The sequence below is a fragment of the Anas acuta genome, chromosome 24, assembly GCF_963932015.1.
Source record: "Anas acuta chromosome 24, bAnaAcu1.1, whole genome shotgun sequence".
NCBI classification, from domain to species: domain Eukaryota; kingdom Metazoa; phylum Chordata; class Aves; order Anseriformes; family Anatidae; genus Anas; species Anas acuta.
Window position 1 is genome coordinate 4809687 of NC_089002.1, and position 18768 is coordinate 4828454.

Below are 18768 nucleotides of genomic sequence, written 5' to 3' on the forward strand. Positions count from 1 at the left end.
GAAGATTGTGTTAGGTCTGGGGAGGAACGAGGATCAAAGGGCTCAGGAGTGCAGTTGCGCATCCTCTGCCAGCCAGCAGCCCTCGCCCTGGCCCATGGCAGCATTTCTTCCCTGTCTTTTACCTGCTGCACATGTCAGCTGGCCAAATTGGTCAGCCAACGCTCCGGTGGCTGGAAAATAGCATGAACCATTGCTGTGTCTTTACGGAGGGGAGGGAAGAACAAAAAAGCAAAGGCAGCAGCACAGCTCGGAGGAATGTCCTGCGGTCTGTGTGCCTGCACTGGCCGTGGCCAAAGTGCTGCCTGCTGCTCGGGCCATATGGCTGTGCCAGGCAGCCAGGCTGCTGCCGTGCGTATTTACAGGTACCCAGCTGCACGTTCAGCCTCCCTGCGTTCTGCTGCAGCACTGCGGAGCGCCGACAGCGAGGGGCTGGAAACGTGCCATCCTCCAGAATCAATATTTTTTTTTTGCCAGTCGATTTCTCCTCTTCTTTTTTCTGGGGGACTTTCGGAGCCAGCGATGAGCATTGCTGCCGGGCCGTTTGGATGATCTCCTGCCAGCGCCAAGCTGTCTCGCATTGCAAATGCGTTTGTCCAGCTGAGCTCTGAACAACACCAGCTCTGAGGGCGAGGTAGAGGCGCGGGGGGTGCTGTGCATCCCGTCTCCATCCTCTGTCTCACATGGATCCTGTCCCCCCCGGTGCAAAGCCGCCGTCCTTTTGGTTTCTGCTCGGTGCAAGCAAGTGGTGGGGATTCGAGGGGGGTCCTGCTGGCTGCAGCTCGCTGCCTTTATCTGCATTTATCCGAGATGACAGCGGCCTCTAGTGCCACCGACAGCTCCCTCGCAGAGTTCGCCACGATCCTGCCCTTGCGGTTTGAGTGCCGCGCTGCGTGGCCATGTCTCTTCTGGGAGCCCTGCGCATGGAGGGGGTGACACGGAGCTGGATGTGACTTGTGGCACTGAAAGGAAGGTCTCAGGGTCTCCACGAAGCTTTACTGGGTCTGAAAAACTGCTCCGGATCCCAGGGCAGATGGAAAGGCTGCTGTGCAGCCCGTGGGCAGCACCTCTGTGCATGGAGACGAGCTTTCCCCGAGAGCCTCTGAAGACAGGTCCTGAGTTTGAGCTCTCCGCTGTGTAATCACTTCAAAAGGACATTCTGGAAGTTGAAGTCACACCCAGTTTTGTCAGATTTAGGAATTTAATTTGTCCTTCCTCTTTTTTCCCCATCTGCCTTGTTTACACAACTGCATTCTGCAGTCGGGCGTTCTTCCTGCTGCTCAGGAAGGTTCCAGCCAGGTGGTCGTACTTGCTGTCAGGCCAGCTGCTAGAGGCAGGAAATACATCTCTGCCTTATTATTTTTTAACATACTCTGCCCAATTTTTCAGATAAATCAAGAATAAGAGTGAGATGGGCTTGTTTTCTTAGGGCCCAGGGGCTGGAGGCCGTGCTCAGCCCGGGACCTTGCCCTCTAAAGCTTTCCACAGATTTTTTTGCAGGTTTTGAAGAAAGTTCACTGACACGCAAGGTAAACGTGCCTGGCAAATATTTCTTCTCTGCTTCACTCCCGAGAGGAATTCATTCTTCGTTCCTTCATTCTGAGGATCCAGCTGCTAATTATAGTAGCGTATATTAATAATATATTAATAACTGAATCCTCCTCCACCAGTACTATTAGATGAACAATTTTTGGCAAGTCCTTTTGCCTCGTGATTCTTGTCCTGTCCAAATTCAGAACATGACTCCTGCGGGGTGAGCACAGATGCCTGATACCTCCGTTAACCCTCAGCATTTAACCAAAACCCGTGAAATCTTAGAGATAAACCACGGACGTTGCACTCAGGGGGTCTTTAAATGTCACTGGAGAGGAAGCAATGGATAAAGCTGTGGGCGCTGCCTTGCTGCCACCTTATTGCTGTTGTCAGTGGTGGCTGACCCTATAATCCTTGTCGCTGAGCGGTTTTTCTTCCCTTGGTGAAGGCCACGGGGGAGCACACGTGGGGACACCCCCACCAGGCACCATGGCAGGGGCAGGGACAGCTTCCCACCCCGCTGCCCAGCGGACAAGAAGAAGTTAAAAGGGCTCGTGGAGAAGCGAGCCATCATCCGGCACCTGCTGTCGAAAGCGTTTTTATCTGCCGTGCTTTTGCGGTTAATCTCTTTCAGATAAAGTCGTCCTTTTTTTAAAAGGCTGCTGGCCGAATGACGTGGGAGGGCAGGAATCCTGCAGGCCGTGGGGTTTGCCATGTTGGGACGAGGCGAGGTTGCTCCCGCTGTCTCAGAAACCAGGCTGCGTTTTTTTATTTGGAAAAAGGTCGAGGTGTGGGCTGGGGGTCACTGCTGCTGAGCTCTGCTTCCTGGTAGGAAGGCGAGCAGGTGTGCTGCCGCGTGCTCAGCTGCCCCCTGCCTTTATCCAGCGCTCAGGGTTAAGGAAGGGGGGGGGATTTTGGTATTTGCGGAGGAGCCCAGGCTGTAGGTTGGCCCGCTAACTCCAAGCGGGAATATATGCGAGCTCCTCCAGGAATGGTCGAGGAAAAGAAGCGGGCACTGCTTGAGCTGACCAGCGTCAAAGAAGTGCAGCTGGAGAGCATGGAGCAAGCAGAAGGTAAAACTGCTTTTCCCCATCCCTGCCTACGTTCCAAATCTGCGCGCGATTCCTCTTTACATCCTAACCAGAACTGCTGATGTTCCCCGGATTTAATCGTGTCTAATAGCCCCTTCCCCGAATGGACCCCGGTCACCTCTGGGTATCAGCACCTGGATGTTCGGAGTAGGGGCATTTACTAACTCAAACATCTTCCCATACTTCTCAGTGTCCAAAAACATGAGTTAAACTAAAGAACGGACCTGAAATATTTGTAGAGATGCTGTATGGGTGTGCAGCTGGGAGCTAACAGCACAGAATCAGCTCTTCTGTTCATTTCTTTGCTCCACAGCACCGACCCGTGGATGCTACAGGTGGAGAAGCAAAGGAAGCCAGGTAGTGACCCAGGGACTTGTACGGAAAAAGTTTTTGAGCAAGCGTAATAAATCTGCTGTCCCTGGGAACAGCAGACTCATGAAATCGAACCAAAGCCTCTGGCAACTCTAAGAAATTGCAATCTTAGCTCGGTAGGAAATGGAAATCTGTTCTGCATTATTAATACTCGGCGATGTTTTCTGTAATTCAGATGGGGCTGATTCATGGTTTGGATCCCATGGAAGTACTCGGGCAGCTGCTTCGTGCCTTCTCCCACGAGGTGGCAGTGGAAGGCCGTGCAGCCCTGTGCCAAGCCAGCATTTTTCCCAGGGTTTATGTAGTTCAGTAGCTGAATCCTCCTTATTGCCGGCAAGTTCGTTGGGTTTTTTAGTCGCAAAAGGTAATTTCCCAGATATTCGTGTTTTTATGCAGTGAATTTTATTCAAGAATTTCCTGCCTTGTGTATAAACTAGCTTTTGGGAAAGCTGCTGTAGGTTGAAAGCTGCTTGAAGTTGGTTAAATGTCAGATTGTGTTCTCTGACTTGCTGCTTACTTGACAATGAGAGAGAAATACTGCGGGAGGCAGAGCACTTGCATCTTTGTCTGCGTTTCGTTCATCAGCTGGCAGGAGATGGAGTTTCATCCCGCTCCATTTCATGCAGCAATTTTTTTTTAATGCGAAGATTCAGCCTCTGAGGACTGCAGACACCAGTGCACCTTGTGCTGTGACGCAGTGATAAACTGCTCAGCGTTGTGTGTTGGCACCCGATGTCCTGTGCTGAACACAAACCAATTCCAAAGTATTCCAGCCTGGGAAGCTTTGCACTTAGGACAATTACAACTAATGCAGTCAATAACTAAAGCAAAGTTCAGTAGCGAAAATGTGTTGCTGGCCAGCAGCTTTGTTTGCAGAACTCTTTGCTTCTGTCTTATGGAAAAAAATCCTCGATTCTTGTTGTTGTTAAACAACCTTTTCCCTTTTTCTGAGAGAGCTGCAACAGCCAAGGGTCACAGACCAGCAGGCGCTCCCCAAACAAGGTGGTCAGCTCGAGGAGCGTGATCCCCGTGCCATTTGTTACCATTTCACTAGGATGCCAAGTGATATTAATTAATGCAAGGGGATAACACTGATCATCTAAAAGCTCCCAGCCCAGGTTCTGTCTCCCTGACTCAGTAGGTAACAGGGCTGCTGCCTTTTCCTTCCTCACAAAGGAGAAGCCGAGCACCTGGAGCAGAGAGCAGCACCCCTGGGTCCGTGCTTGGAGCACTTCTCACTTCTTTGTGTTGCAGCCCAGCCTGTAGAGGACTGGCGCTGAGCTGGCTGCTGCAGGGATGCAGCAGGAGAGGAGCAGCTCAGCTTTCCAAAGAGCACGGGAGGAGATGAACACGGGCAGATGGGACACACGCAGGCTCTGTACGATGGGAAGTGTTCCTAGAGCATCAGCTGCCACACGTGTAACCTCAAACCATTGTAAACATCACATCAAAGCGTGAGTTTTGAGGAAGGATAAAGGGTACTCGTTGTTTTGATTAGCAAGTGACAAAGATCACAAGGCTCTTAATCTCTCGGATCAGCACCTGAACGTGTTGAGCACAGCAAAGCTGTTGCAGATAGAGAATTTCATCTTGTGCTTGTTAACCTGCTAATCGTACTGTAAGGAGATGATTGAAATTCAGGCCTTTCAACTTCCACGAGCTGAAAATTCACAGTCCAGATTGAAACACAACGACGGTTCACGACAGCCAGGACTAGCATGAGGGAGAAAAGCAGAGGCCTGAAAATGGGGAATACTCAGGCGAGCCTTCTGAAGCCAGCTGTGAAACGCTTTGAAGAGTGTGATCTTGAAATCTCGTTATCCCTTTGTCCTTGGCTTATTAAATGACTCAGCATTGTCTGGCTGTCTCTCCCCTCGTTCCCAGCTCCAGCATTTTCAGAGCCTGACATGTCATCCTCCTCTCCTGCCTGTTGCGTGGTCTTGTTAAATTATGGTCAGACAACTTTTTTTTTTTTCGTGGCAGCTTCTCTAAGGGGTATTTTCAGTTGCTGTGGGCTGATGCAGAGGACAAGTTAGCGCAGGGATGGGTACAGGGGAGAACAGAAACCTGTTGCTTGGTCGTGAGTGCAGGAAGGTGTCTCCTGACTGTTCCCGTGTACCTGTCAGTGCCTGATCTGCTGCTGCATACAGACTTCAGTATCTAACTTAAGAAATTGTATTTTGGGAGCTGCTGTCAGCATTGTTTCCTGCAAAGCTTGCTCTTGCTGCTCTTCCCTCCCCCGGCTTATGGATAGTTTCTTAGCTAATGGCAAGTTTCCAGCTTGTGGGATTGCATTGCTGGGATGCTGTACTTTTCCAATTGTTTCCAGGGGAACTGTACCAGTTCTTAAGGCTTTTGCCGGGTGTTTTTCTCCCTTTTTTCATTATACCTACACATATATCTGTATGATAAGGATTTTTGAATTTACTGCAGTGTTTAGGACAGCGAACGTGTGCTCTTGAGAGAAGTGACTTCAGCTGTCGGAGCCTGAATGACTGCATGGCCATCCCTGTGCCGAACGTGCCGTTTGCCTGCAGGAAGCCAAAGCTGTGCCAGCTCCTCCTGCCCGCGTTATCCCGAGCTGGAAGAACCAAAAGTCCTCTCCTGGCTTCTGAGAGCATGATGGCTGTAGCCTCCAGTAATGCTGGTTACTGAGTGGAGCATGGGGTCGCTCCCAGAGCAGAAAGAGGATTTGGACTGAGCAGAGAGAGGAGTCGGGGGGCAGTGGAGAGGCTCCTGCCCTCTCCACGATCTCATTTGTAACACCAGCACCAGGCATGGCCCCAGTTCTTATCCAGAAGTGCTGTGTTTGGAGGGACCAGACACCTTGAGTTACTGTCTGCCAAGCAGCAGCCCTTCTTCCTGCGCTTTATGGGAACGGGGGCGTGCTGGGGAAGGGCCTGGTGGGGCTGGGGCAATCCCCCGTGGCCCCCTGCAGCTCCGGAGCCCCCAAAGCTCCCCACTGCTGTGACAAATGGGCAGCTGTGGCATTTAATGAAGATTCAGCTTCCAGATCTGCTCCGAGCATTGACCCACGCCGGTGACTCTCTTGTAGGCAAATGCTTTCCCAGTGCTGCATCACCCGAGTATGAAAATGTAAAACTTGGGGACGTTTTCGGGGTTCTTGGCGTGCCCGCCCTGCTGCAGGTGGCTCCCCGCTCCCCCAGCAATGGATGGCGTTTGTCACGAGTGCTTGAAAGAGTTCAGGACAGAAAGAAAGGAGAGCGGTGTTGTGATGGGATTATCAGAAGCCTCCGTGTTTCGTGGAGAAATTCATCATAATCCTGTTACCTGTGCACCAGTTAACACGGCTCGTCATTGCCCTGTGCTCGGGAGGGGTTTCTCTCCACAGCACGATCTTATTTTCCCTGGCACAGGTTCTCCTAGGGACAGACCCTGGTATTCCTGCCTTACCAGCTCGTGGATCCAGGTTTCCTTTTGCCCTTTCGAATCTCCCCTTCTGTCAGAATTTTCCTGCTGCTGCTGTTGCTGTGAGGTGGTGATGAGCAATTTGGGATCAACCTTTGTGTGGCAGTGTCCTCGTTAAAAGAGTTAGCAGTGAAAATTGGTGTTTTCTTGAAAACTGAGAGAATTAAATGGAAGCTGGAGCAACCACTCAGTCCCCGGCTCGTTTCTAGCTAAGGCACGAACCAAAAGCTTGCAGCTGCCTGGTGGCAGCAGGACACGCTCAGCTCTGTCTCTGGGAACTGTAAACTTCTGCAGTGGTTTTGCAGGCTCTCACGTACACATCTCCAACAATTTATATGCTGCTGCTGGTTCTTGCAACCGAAACTCTGAGAAAACGTTTCTCAGAGCAAGCTTAGCGCAAGGAAATGCAGTGCACAGGGCCACTTCTTTAAAGATCTGCACGGACCACGTGGTGTTTGCTGGAGTTAATAGGATGCCGTGGATACCGCACTTCATTAAGCAGTGCGTTTCTTGAAATAATTAAAAACTCTGTGGATTGTTTACAGGCTGCTTTTGCTGTTTGTTCCCTTCAGCCTGCTGCAATCTGCAGTTTTTCTGCTTTGGAGAGCAGGGTATTGCTCTCCCTCTGCCGTTTAGCCCAGCCTTGCTTTGTGGCTGCATCAGATCTTGCTGTCTCCTTTCCGTGAATTTGTTCTCTCTTTCCTCCTTCCCTCTCATTTAGCATGCTCCAGTAGCCTAAAATTCAGCTGGTAAGCAAAGTGAAGCTTCACCCAGATTTGTAAAATCTGTCTTTACCTCCTGATGCCAGCACCGCCACCCCGAATAAAGGAGACAAAAAATTCCCCTTGTCAATTAGAGCAAAAATGCGGCTGGCTTGGCAGCAGGTGCGGTGTCTGTGTTTGCACTGGAGATGTTTACAGCACAGCCACCTTCCCTCATCGCCAGGGGAAGGCTGGAGCTGCTTACTCAGAGAAATCGGCAGTGTCCCTGTGCAGTGGCTCTGCTGATTTGTATCAGAACAGTCCTTTAGCTCAGACTTGTCAAATGGCTTTGGGTGAGCTCCAAGCTTTGGGGAATTGTGTAAATGGAAACCAAAAGTTGGTAATCAATAAAGGCTGCAGCCTGAGCTCTGCTGGTCTGACTTGCAAAATGTGCTGGAGATTAAGTCACTGTTACGGGTTAGGCATGCAGAATTACTAATGCTGCTTTTAAAATATTCCCATCTTTCTATAAATTCTGGAAGCACAGAGAAAAAGGCCTGGGAGAATGAAGGGATAAGAGACGAAACATTTATCCTCTTGCTGCATTCTTGCTGTGTCCATGCACTTGGCCGCCTTTACCCAAAGCTGTAGCTGAGCACTGAAGGAAGGGAAACCCTGCAGCAGCCTCGCTGTGCTCCTGCAAACCTGCTGCTTTGACCCTGCCACAGAGCCACAGGGCTCCCATTGATCACACCACACCTTGTTTTAGCTCAGCTGGTGCTGAGCTGCTCTCCATGGATTTATCTAACCTTTTTTTGATCCGTTTGGAAAATCTGCCTTGTTCTCTCCTGCATCCTGTGCCAATGAGCTTTGGCCTTTTTTCGCTGCGTGCAGAAGTATTTCAGCTGCTTGAAGCACGACCTCGTGGTGCTCACACGTACCAGGAGTGTTCCTGAACAAGCACGGTGTGGCTCTCTGCATACGTGCTGTCGTATGAGCCAAATTCCTCTCCAGGCATGTCTCATTTTTCATCCTCTAGCTCCCTGATGCATGTATGTAGCTCCTGCGCTCCTGCCCTGTCAGTGAGAACTGCTGAATCCTGAAATCCTAAAGAGCACGAGAGGCAAGTTCTGCTGATTCAGAGCTGCTGCAGTGCCCTGGCCACCTGACTTAGCCACAGCTTTACTTGGTTTCTACCTTTCAGGATTTTTTTTTTACTACTGCTCTGAACTTAACTTGTGGTATATTTTACGAATGCATTCTTCCCGCAGGTGGCTTATTACTCGGGGATGCGGTGCTAATAGCAGCTATTCTGCTTGTGTCAAAAGCTGCAGGAAGTGCTGATTGTTCCCTTAATGTGCCATTACCCGGGTAGCCCATATGCACAGCATAAAGGGGAGCAAAAGAGAACTTCTAGTCTGCAAAATTAGGAGTTGCATAGCTTTCTCGCGTCGAATGGCAGGTTTTTTTGTTCGTGAAACAGCAAATTCTTGGGAGGCAATCATCTCTCTGAATTTTAGGCACTTCCAGCGTTGGCATATCCATCACAGCTAGTGTTTCTGTCTGGATAATCAATGGGAAGAAATGAGCTCCTCTGCAATGCATTCCCATGATCTGTGCTGGAGGCTCTTTCTGAAGGTGATGAATTGCACCCTGGAAGTGCAGTTCGGTGAGTCTGGCCAGCTCGGATGTAGACATCTCCATCGCAGCCAGCTCCCAGAGGATGATTCATCTCCTCTACAAGTCTGCAGCGCCGGCGTCTCCAGCACGGATGATCCTTCTCGCTCTCCTTATACTCTGGAAACCTGGGCAGGACACGCAGGGGAGTTCAGGGCATGATTTAGCGGGTTGAATGCACCCAGGTTTAGGTGAGAAGACTTTGTTTTATCTGCCCCGTTGGGGTGTGAGGTACCCCATGGAAGTACCTGCAGGTAACCAGAGCACCCCCTGTTACGTGGTGTGAGTTTCCCTGCTCAGCAGCGGAGGGCAGCGTGCGTTTGGCTGCCAGCCACGAACCAGCTGAAATCAGTGCTAAGCACACGATCATGAAAAGATGGATAAAAGCTGGGGGGGGGAACGATTTCGGAATGATCCACCCTCTGGGATTCGTTGGGTTTTGTCGTAGTGCAGCAAAGTCAGTAATCTTCCTAATAAATTGCTGGATCAGACAAAAAACCCGTTCAGCCCATTTCTTTATGGGTGGAAGCGGCCTGGAGTGGAGAAGCCAGGAAAAGAATCCAAGGAAAAATTAACTGTGCTCCTTGATAGGTCCTTATCCCTCTCCTGGCTAATTACTCTTTGAACTGATCTAGATCTCTGATATTCTGTTAACCTGTGGCAGGGACAGACCTACAAAAGAACATCTCATTTCAGACACTCGTTCTTGAGGCAGTGTTAATAACCGTTCCCCATTAACCAGCCTGGAGAGTCCAAGCTAATTAATCTTCCCTGAGATGGAAGCCACTCCACCAGGATGGAGAGCAGTCTCAGCGCTGTGCCATCTCTGGCTCTGCTGGGGCACTGCCGAATTTCTCTCAGGTTCCTCCACAGTGAGTGCATGTGCAGAGAGTTCAGTTCCTGGATTTTCACGTGAATAATTCCGAAATCTCACGGGTTTAATGAAATCTAGTGGTGACAAGATCTCTGTTTTAACTGGATGCTTTTCCGTATCGAGGGACTTGGGTTTCTCCGGTGCGCGGGGGTCAGTGCTTTCATTTCTTAACTCTTTCCCAAGTGGTTTTTCTTTGTAAGACGCCAGCAGTTCAGCCGGTTTCTAGTGTGATGGGTTTCATATTGATGAAGACAGCAGATTGCAGGAATATGACCGTGAATATAATGACAGGAAGGAGGGTCTGAGGAATGTGCCAGTGCAGGATTTCTGTTCTTGAGATCTTAATCTGCACAAGAGGTATTTTTTTTTTCCTTACGAATGCAGTAAGAGATGAAATGGAGCAAATAATCTACTAAACAGTTATACGTTTTTAACAGAACGTGTTCAATGCTAAAGAGTTTAGTTATAAAGAGGCTGCAGGGAGAACGTAATGTGTGCATTTGTGTGTCACATGTTCATAGCAAAGTTGTCCCAAAGCAGAAGACAACATTAGTCTTGGTAGATGGAGCTAAAATTATATTTGTCTATATGAAAAAAATAATAATATCATGACTCTGGAGTTCACAGAGACAGGAAGGCAGAGCATCTGTTTTTATTTTAACATCTTCTGCCTTTTTTTTTTCTTTCAGGTCATATCTGACTCCAGTACGGGATGAGGAAGCAGAATCACTGAGAAAGGCACGATCCAGACAGGCTCGACAGACTCGCAGGTCTACGCAGGTAAAGAATGGAAATTGTCATGTTCAAGTGAAAGATGAAGAGAGCCAGTGTGCAAAGAAGCAAGATTTCTTTTGCTAGTGTACTGCTACTTACTACAAGGGGCTTGTCTGCCCTGCCAGTGTTGGAGAGATTCTGGTAAAAGTTCACCCAAGCAGTTATTACCAAATACTCCTCTAAGCATACACGAGTGAGATTTCAAAGTTCTCATTTCTGCAGTATAGCTGCCTTTTCGTTTGTAGCTTGATCGTGTATATTTGGGTTGCTTTGACTCATTTATTGCGTAGATGCACTGAGAAATGTGTTAAAGGCAACACAGTGCTTTTCTTGGTGTTAGCATAAAGGCAAAGCCCAGAAACATTCGCCTGGCCAGGCAGAAGCCTGCTGGGCATCTTCAACTTAGTACCTGAGCTGGAACACTTGAAATCTAACTGCACAAATTAAAAAATTCTCACTCTTACTTCCTCTCTAGGGTGTGACGCTGACAGACCTTCAGGAGGCAGAGCGAACCTTCAGCCGGTCTCGGGCAGAACGGCAAGCTCAGGAGCAGCAAAGTGAGAAAGCTGAGAGCACTGAGCCTGCTGAAGACAGCAGTGAGAGGCAGGAAACCCGGTCACGGTGGAGCAGAAGTGCAGATGATGAGGTGATCCTCCTGGCCTTACGTCTGCTTGTTTGAGTTAATGAAACCATTTAGGATAGCTGACACAAGAAGAAATTCTTGTGGGGTCCTCTGTTTATTTTAAGGGGGGCAGACTTGCTGGAAAGAAGTAATATTGAGGATTATCCCCACCTCAGAAATCTGCGTGAGGGGTGTGGATATGGAGGTGTAAGATTTTATCTCTTCCTTTGCTCTCCACTGAGAATTTTACTTTTCTGTCTTGCCAGAAAATAAAACTGTGTAGATCATACAAAGTGAAATGAGAAGGCTAACGATAAAAATGTTGCCTGGGTCCATCCTTACTGTGCAGACTGAACTGAAGCTTTGTGTTCACATCATGCCACAAATGTTGTGCATATAATGGAAAGCCAGAGAGACAAGTTTTCTCCCCCTTCCATCACTCCTTTTTTTATTCACCATAAATCATTTATTTCGATGAGATTTGTTTTCCTGCTACTGGCAGTAAGGACTAAGTCAGTGATCCTAGGCTTCCCGGCCATGGGAAGGTGCTCTCATGTTGTAGCTGTACAACACTATGAGCATTTGTCCCAGTCTGATGGAATGAATTATACTTTATCTGGTGGATAGAGATGATTGCTTCCAGCAGCAGTGAAGAAAAAATTGCGCTCTATAAATTACTCAGTTACCCGAAGTCCCAAATCCTTTTCATTCTACTAACTTTTTGTCCTGATCGTTTACAGACTGTCTATCGGCGATTAAGGTGCCCAGCACAACCAGACAAACCTACAACACCTGTATCTCCTTCTACGTCAGCGCCTCTCCTTTATACAAGTTCTTATCTAACTCGAACAAATAAGTATCTAGGTCTTGACTCTGTGAATCCAGCAGACTTCAGAGGTGCAGCCACAGTGATGGAGAAAAATGGTACGTACCCAGCAGAATGAAGGAGATTCAAAGCTCAGGGTTTTTCATGGGTTTTAGAACTTTGTATACAGAGAATAAGTTTACTTGTTGTTCCTAGGGGAGAGGTATGGGGAGCTGCTATCTCATCAAATAAATATTATTTGTTTAAATTGAAATCTTGATGTAGGATACAGCCTATTGCTTGTAAAAGAGAGGGATAGAAGTCTTCCGTTTTGGCTAAGTGACTGTATAACATGAATCCATGTAGTGTTTAGATCTTAGAACTTGGGGGGAGCAATTCCACTACTACAGTTTGTCCTGAGAACAAAAGTAAGCTGTGATGATCTGGGAAGAGCTGACAGCTCAGATATCCTCTCTAGTCTCTGATAAACAAAGGTGTGTGAGTAGCCGGATGGAGTAGGGCACTGGGATTCCATTTCATTTTAATAACTTCTTTGTAATATAACACAAGCCAAAATGACCTTGATCAGCTTGAAAAGAACCCCGGTGCCTTAGCAAAAACGCAAATGTAAATCACTGAAACCAAAGCAGTCTTTCTTTGCTTGGCTAGAGTGCGAAGATCCAGATTTAGACGACAGATCTTCAAACAAACAGTCGATCCGAGAGAGGAGGCGGCCAAAAGAGAGGCGAAGAGGCACCGGCATCATTTTCTCAACAAAAGATGTGAGTTTGAGTTCCTCAGAGAAGTAAAACTCATTCTGTAACATTCAGGGTGAATTTTCTTCCAGTTCCGAGCTTCAGATTTTTTCCAGGTCAGTTGATTTCCCATTAGTCCTTCCCTCTCCAACTCTATTTCAGACTGGCACTTCCAAAGGAATCACGTCACACTTTGGCCCATGTAAAATCCAAGAAGCAGGCTCCGAGAGGCCTGCTCTTGATCACAAATCAGTGTGATCCTTGAAAAATTGTGAAAGAGCCCACATGGGAGAAGAGAGATTAGAAGTCTGGTTTCTTTGGAAGAAGGAGGTCTTGAGCCACTGGAAGTATTTTTCAAATTCCTCCGAGTCCAAATTTGGCTACACTTTAGGCCCCCTAAAAGGATGACAGTGAAGAATAAAACCTGTGTCTGGATCCCCTACCCAGCACCAGAGAACACACACAGCATATAATGCAGAAGAGCTGGCTGTGTCACGGTCATTTCTTTTTGTTCTGGTTTCAAAGAGATTTCTTCAGTCTGAGGGAAGAAAGGCAGCCCTCCAAACCTTGGTTAGAGGAGGAAAGAGAGTAAGGTACAATTCTTGCACAATACTATGAAAAATCAATGGTCTTCCCAATGGCAGACACAGATAATGTTGAGTCTTTGGAGTTGCGAGTTGACAGGACCCTCCTGGAAAGTATTTAATGGAAAGTCCATTAAATACTGGTTGCAAACACCGCTTTTGACTATTTTCAGATGATTCTGGCATTTTTGCACATGTGCCAAATGTAATCTTTTTTTTTTTTTTTTCTGCTTATTGTTTTCTTTGTTAAATGCTTTGCAGTTTGCCCAGTTATCTACAGGCTCGTTGGAGCAATGTTACTAGCTTCAGAGCAGAAGAAAAATCACTTCTCAGAGTTTTAGTTCATTTCTCTGTTATCTCTGTATGAAACCACAGATACAGCCTCCGAAATGTCTTGAATTCAGTGCTGAGTCAGATGTGATTCCATGGTAGTTTACCATTGCTCTGTGAACTCCTAGAGTCTGCCATGGAGCTGTTAGGATGAGGGTTTTACAGAGGCAGCATAGTGCAAGCTGTCTGGGGTGGCTACTCTTTCCTTCTGAGCTCTGTGAAGGGGAGGACATTATTTGAAAGTCAATATTTTGTCAACATTTCAGACACGTAGTCATCTCAAGTGTCACAACATTTGTTCCCCAAGTAAATTAGGTACATTACTCCCTCTCCTACCAAGTCTTGAGAAGCATTCAAATCACAGTAGCAGTCTCTAGAGAGTAATGCTTTCTCCACTACTAAGATGCTGTAAATGGCCATTAGTTTACCAAACATTATCAGATAATCAGCCAAAAGCAGCTAGGCAGGCAGTTATTTCAACAGAATTGTTCACAGCTTTAGCATCAATTCATAAGCAATACATTATGTTGCTGTGACAAAAAAATAAATTGCTGTTTTCAAGGCTGCCTAATTATATTGTTTGCTTTTCATCTTAGGATGATGATGAAGTTGATGGAAACGAGGAAGTGAAGGAAACTCGGGTAAGTGAAAACGTGTTTCTGAATAGACGGTGCTTCACTCCCGAGGGTTGGTGGCTATAAGTCTTCTGTGGCTGTACTTCTGTTCACCCCAGAGGTTCAGGCTCTGTGCAGCAGCTGAGCACAAACCAGGAGGTGTCTGAGTAGCATTTTCCGTAATGATTTCTCTTCTGAAAGATGCTGAATATCTACAGACTGGCTTAGGTTCAAAAGTGTGCTGTCTGCAAGCTGCATAGGCGGTTCTTAAACCCGAAGGGACTGGAGCAGAATCAAGGGTGCGTGCATTGTGGAGGGAGCTGTCGGAGAGGCAGTGTCCAGGGAGCGAGGCTGTCAGGTGCCCTGGGGGAGGCGCGTGCCTGTAGCTCAGAATCATCCTGACGCTGTTAGTTTGGGCAGTATGTTTTGTGTTTCCAAAATCTGCGCCCTTGTCTCCTCCTGGATTTGTTTCCTTGTGGGAAATTGTCTTGCCAAGCAACACATCAGAGATTGTTCTTTGTTCCCCTGTTCTTGCAATAGTCTCTGTCGTCCTTCGAGGCCCTTTCTTTCCTTTCATAATAATTGCCGAGTCCTTTCAAATTGACTTGGTTTCTTTTGTTTCTGTCTGTCTTTGTCTAAAACACATTTAAGCCTGACAACATGACTTCCTCTGACAATGGTAAAGCTAAATACATTTCCAAACTTAAAGCATGTTGTGCAGGACCTGGGAAAAATAGTAAATTTAAGCTTGTGTAGGGGTGAGCCTGCTTGTTGTCACGTTTAATCTTTGACAGAAAACATCGAACTTAGGATAGCTTTCTCATGTGCTTTGCAATTCAGTAGTGACCGAAGGATCATTTGATTGAAAAGTTAACTGGTTCTTTGCTGAAAGGTTTCCATAACACTCCTTAGGGTATATGTTTGTCTTTCTTAGTACTGCACTTGGTCAAAATGAGCCAGAGACTCACGTGGTGCTCGGATGGCTCTTAGCATGTACTTGTCTTTCAGTGCCAATCTTTGCTTTCCCAAAGCTTACATTGCAAATGTGAAGCTGGGGACATTCCTTCCCACAGCGTGCACTAGACGGGGAGCACCACCTGCTTCAAGAAGCCTAGCTCTTCCCACAAGAGTTTCTGTTCATACTGGTACGCAGTTTTGTTGGATTTTCCACTTAAATGGCTGAATCTTTCACGCAGCGTGTCATCCTTAAAACTGTTTTGAAATGTTGGTCATCTCGCCGTGAGACTGAAAGGGGTGCAGTTTGTAATGGATAAGAAGTAATGGTAACAGGGACACCTCATTTTCAGGAGTTGTGTTTTGGGCTTGCTAGGAGTGTCTTGTTCTTCTGGGAAATTGTCCCTGATAAGCTAAATTAAGACAAAAGAGTATGCGAAGCTGCAGGTTTGGAGGCATCTTCGAGTCTGATCCTGATGAAAACTCTGAGCACAGTCTGCATGACTCTTGTAAACAGGTAAATTGCACTTCGAAGAATTCACCGTACGCTCCCAGAAGTTCAGGGTCACCCAGTCTCTTACAGTCAGTGATGTTGTCTTTCCCCAGACTAAGAGCAAGGAATCCTTTTATCTGGTACTTCCCACAATTTTCTTGTGGGTTCCCATCTAACAGCATGGCGAGTTTCCCTCGGTTCCCCTGGCCCCTGTTGCTTTGTGGCAGCAGTGCCCCTTTTCTTCTTAGGACCTTGCACATGTTAGATCCTGGCTTAGACTCTCCTTCCACTGGCGCCCATCCTCCCAGCCCTCTTGTTCTTATCCAGTTTCCAGTTTATTTTCTTTCCTGATCGCCTCCAGCATCATGTTTTCTTGATCACTCTTCCCCAGTTTATTTTACGTGCAAATTGAAGAGATTTCTATGCTGCTAACTGCCAGCCAGGTTGGCAGGAGTCACTGAGCAGCTGCTTGTTTCAGTTCTACCAGCAAGGACAATTAATAATCATTAATTTATCAATAGTAACTTGCTGTTCTGGACAGGTAAGTGCAACCACCAGAGCTGTGAGCTTGAATTCACTAAAATGTCCTATTTTAGTTGCAGACCCCCAAAGATTTCCTGGAGTTTGAGCAGATTTTTTTCCCTCCCGTGTTTGTATCTTGGCTGATATTAGAAAGATTTTCATGGGAGCCAAGAAAGGCCCTACTTGAATTCCCTCCTCCAAAATATGCAGCGACGGAGCTCAGCGAAAGAAAGGTAGATGCAGTTTTTTGAAAAGGGAGAAAATACATGTTGTTCTAATTCTCAGAAGTGGATGAATTATTTTGGCCGAAACTTATGAACACCAGCGTGGGAAACCAGCCCAGACGCTTTGGCTGAGTTTTAGGCAACTGAGAGCAGTCTCGTAATAGGATGTGTCAGGCAACCTTCATATGTTTTGCTACCAACCCCGCCTTTCTCCTTGTGATGTAGACTGCTTGAGTACACTGTGGAAAGTTGGAAGAGTAGACAAAGTTTTATTGTGGAATAAATGTTCAAGGGCACAAGGGCTTTAGTTGGAAAAAGCCTCTGGGGAAGCAGCTTTAGGAGTTTTTTTTTTTTTTTGCATGGTTCCATTGGGAAGAATATGTAAAGGAAAGAGCCTTTGTTCGGTTTGGGCAGACCTGAGCTCAAACCAGAGATGAGAAAAGAGTTTGGCCTCAATCTAGTCTCCATTTCTCAGCAAGTAAAAATAATAAAATAAAAATAAGAAATATTTGCAAGAGTCTCAAGGATCACACGAGCAGTACCAGGCTGAGCACTGGGGATGGGCTTGCATTAGGGAACCTCTGCGGCTCACAACAAAGCAGTGACCGAAATATTACCGTGGATTCAGTCATGGTGAGGCTAATGAGTATGAAGACCGTATGATCAGTCCAGGTGCAAATCAGTGCAAATCTAGTTTGGGATGCAGCATTTGAAGGGTGATGATGAAGACTAAAGAGCACTGTCCGGTGTTACATTTTGGAGAGGGTTTTCCCTGTCCCTGGCTCTTTTGCCTTTGACTTATACCTGACTTCTGCCATTGCTATTACATAGTAGAAGAAATTGGGACCAATCTGGAAGAAAAGTGGACTTCGAATGCTGTATCATCCATAACAGAAGTAGAAAAGTGTTTGTAATCATTTAAAGCATTTTACCTCCTTGCATTTCTCTTCCGTGGCATTGCAAATGTGCCTCACCCTTGGGTCATACGGTTTGTCAAGGGAAAGCTTTAAATACGGCAGAATGCACCGAGTGTCATGTTGGTAAAGTAACAACTCTCTGGGCAATAAAAGTGTCAAAGAAAACATCTGTTTTCATGAACTTCCCCTAGGACAGTCTGTATAGCACAATATAAAACCCAGACACATTAATGGCATTAACTTTTATGCAGAAATGATGCTGAAGCATACGATTATGGATTATGGCCGCAGTAAGTGTATTAAATAAGCTCCATTCTTGCCTTCCTGAACTTTGATTTACAAAACATGAGTATTTTAAATTCTGCAAAACACCACTCAAGCCCACTCTGTTTTGTTAAATACTACGTTTTTTGCCTAATTGTATTATTAACATGAAATCACCAGATGCAACTGGATGCTAATAAAAACTAATCTCTCTCGGAAGGAATGAATTTCTAAGCTCGATTTTATGAATTCTAAGGGAAGACCAATGAACTGAGAAGTTCTTTATGCAAACTAAATGTCCTGATGTTATAGCTGTTTCCAAGTATGACTCGGGAGTCTTGATACTGGTATATTTCTTACCTATATTTTTGCTTTTAGTGGCGTTTTATCTTCCATGGAGACTTGCAATTTAGCTTTCGTAGCTGTGCTGTTTATCACATCCATCTTTTAAAAAGATAAACAACCAAAAGATCAAAAGCCATTTCAGTTCATGTTTTCTTACTTGCCTGTTACAGCCAGACTGCATCTGTCGGGAGCCCTGGGAGTCCCAGCTATGGATCCCACTAGTTTATTGTCCTCTTTTCCCACTTTGAGCAGTGCGAGGCGTAGCACTGTGCAGGCTGTTGACATGCTTGCGGACTGTCTTTTTAAGCTAAGGAAGGATCCGAGCCCTCCACTTTCTGGCCTCGGATTGCCTAATATGGTAAGGTATGTCCTCGGGCTGCACTGTTTTGCTGAGATACCAGGGAAAGTTGACTAGGAAAACGGAACAAAATAGGTGAACTTCTTGCTAGCTGATAAGAAAGGAAAATCATTTCATCTAGATAGCATTATAGGATCCTGCTCATCGTCCACCTTACTGCTCCTAGCCCCGGGTCCCATTTGGGGAATAAGGATGCAGGAATTTTGCCCTGGTTTTACCCTTGACTATTTACTTATAGCATAGATGCAGTGTGACGTGGGAGGGAAGCCATCTGGCCCACATCCAAGGTAACGTAGGTGGTAGCTGTGCGTCACTTGCAGGGCTATAGTTAAATGATAGAGAACTTAATTATGTGGAAAGCAAGGCTGTGAGAGATTGGGTCTGTTTAGTCCTGTTTATAAACAAAATGCTCTAATGGATTGTGTGTGCTGCAGCGAGAGATCTTTAATATGAGTGCAGCTAGCAATATCAAGATGGGTTCAAAATAGCAGAAAATTGCTGCAAGAGCATGAGTTAGTGTTTGCTGTAGAGCT

The 18768-nt window shown here is 46.6% G+C and overlaps 1 protein-coding gene across 15 annotated transcripts in view; it reads left to right on the forward strand.

The window, feature by feature from the left end:
- Positions 1 to 18768, forward strand: part of PPP1R12B (protein phosphatase 1 regulatory subunit 12B) — a 111864-nt gene that overhangs the window by 56469 nt on the left and 36627 nt on the right. For all 15 annotated transcript variants that reach the window (XM_068660149.1, XM_068660154.1, XM_068660158.1 and 12 more), the window contains 5 exons: positions 10364 to 10454; positions 10924 to 11094; positions 11811 to 11994; positions 12545 to 12657; positions 14141 to 14185. In XM_068660149.1, coding sequence (XP_068516250.1) covers positions 10364 to 10454; positions 10924 to 11094; positions 11811 to 11994; positions 12545 to 12657; positions 14141 to 14185 — 604 coding nt within the window. The remainder of the gene's footprint in view (positions 1 to 10363; positions 10455 to 10923; positions 11095 to 11810; positions 11995 to 12544; positions 12658 to 14140; positions 14186 to 18768) is intronic.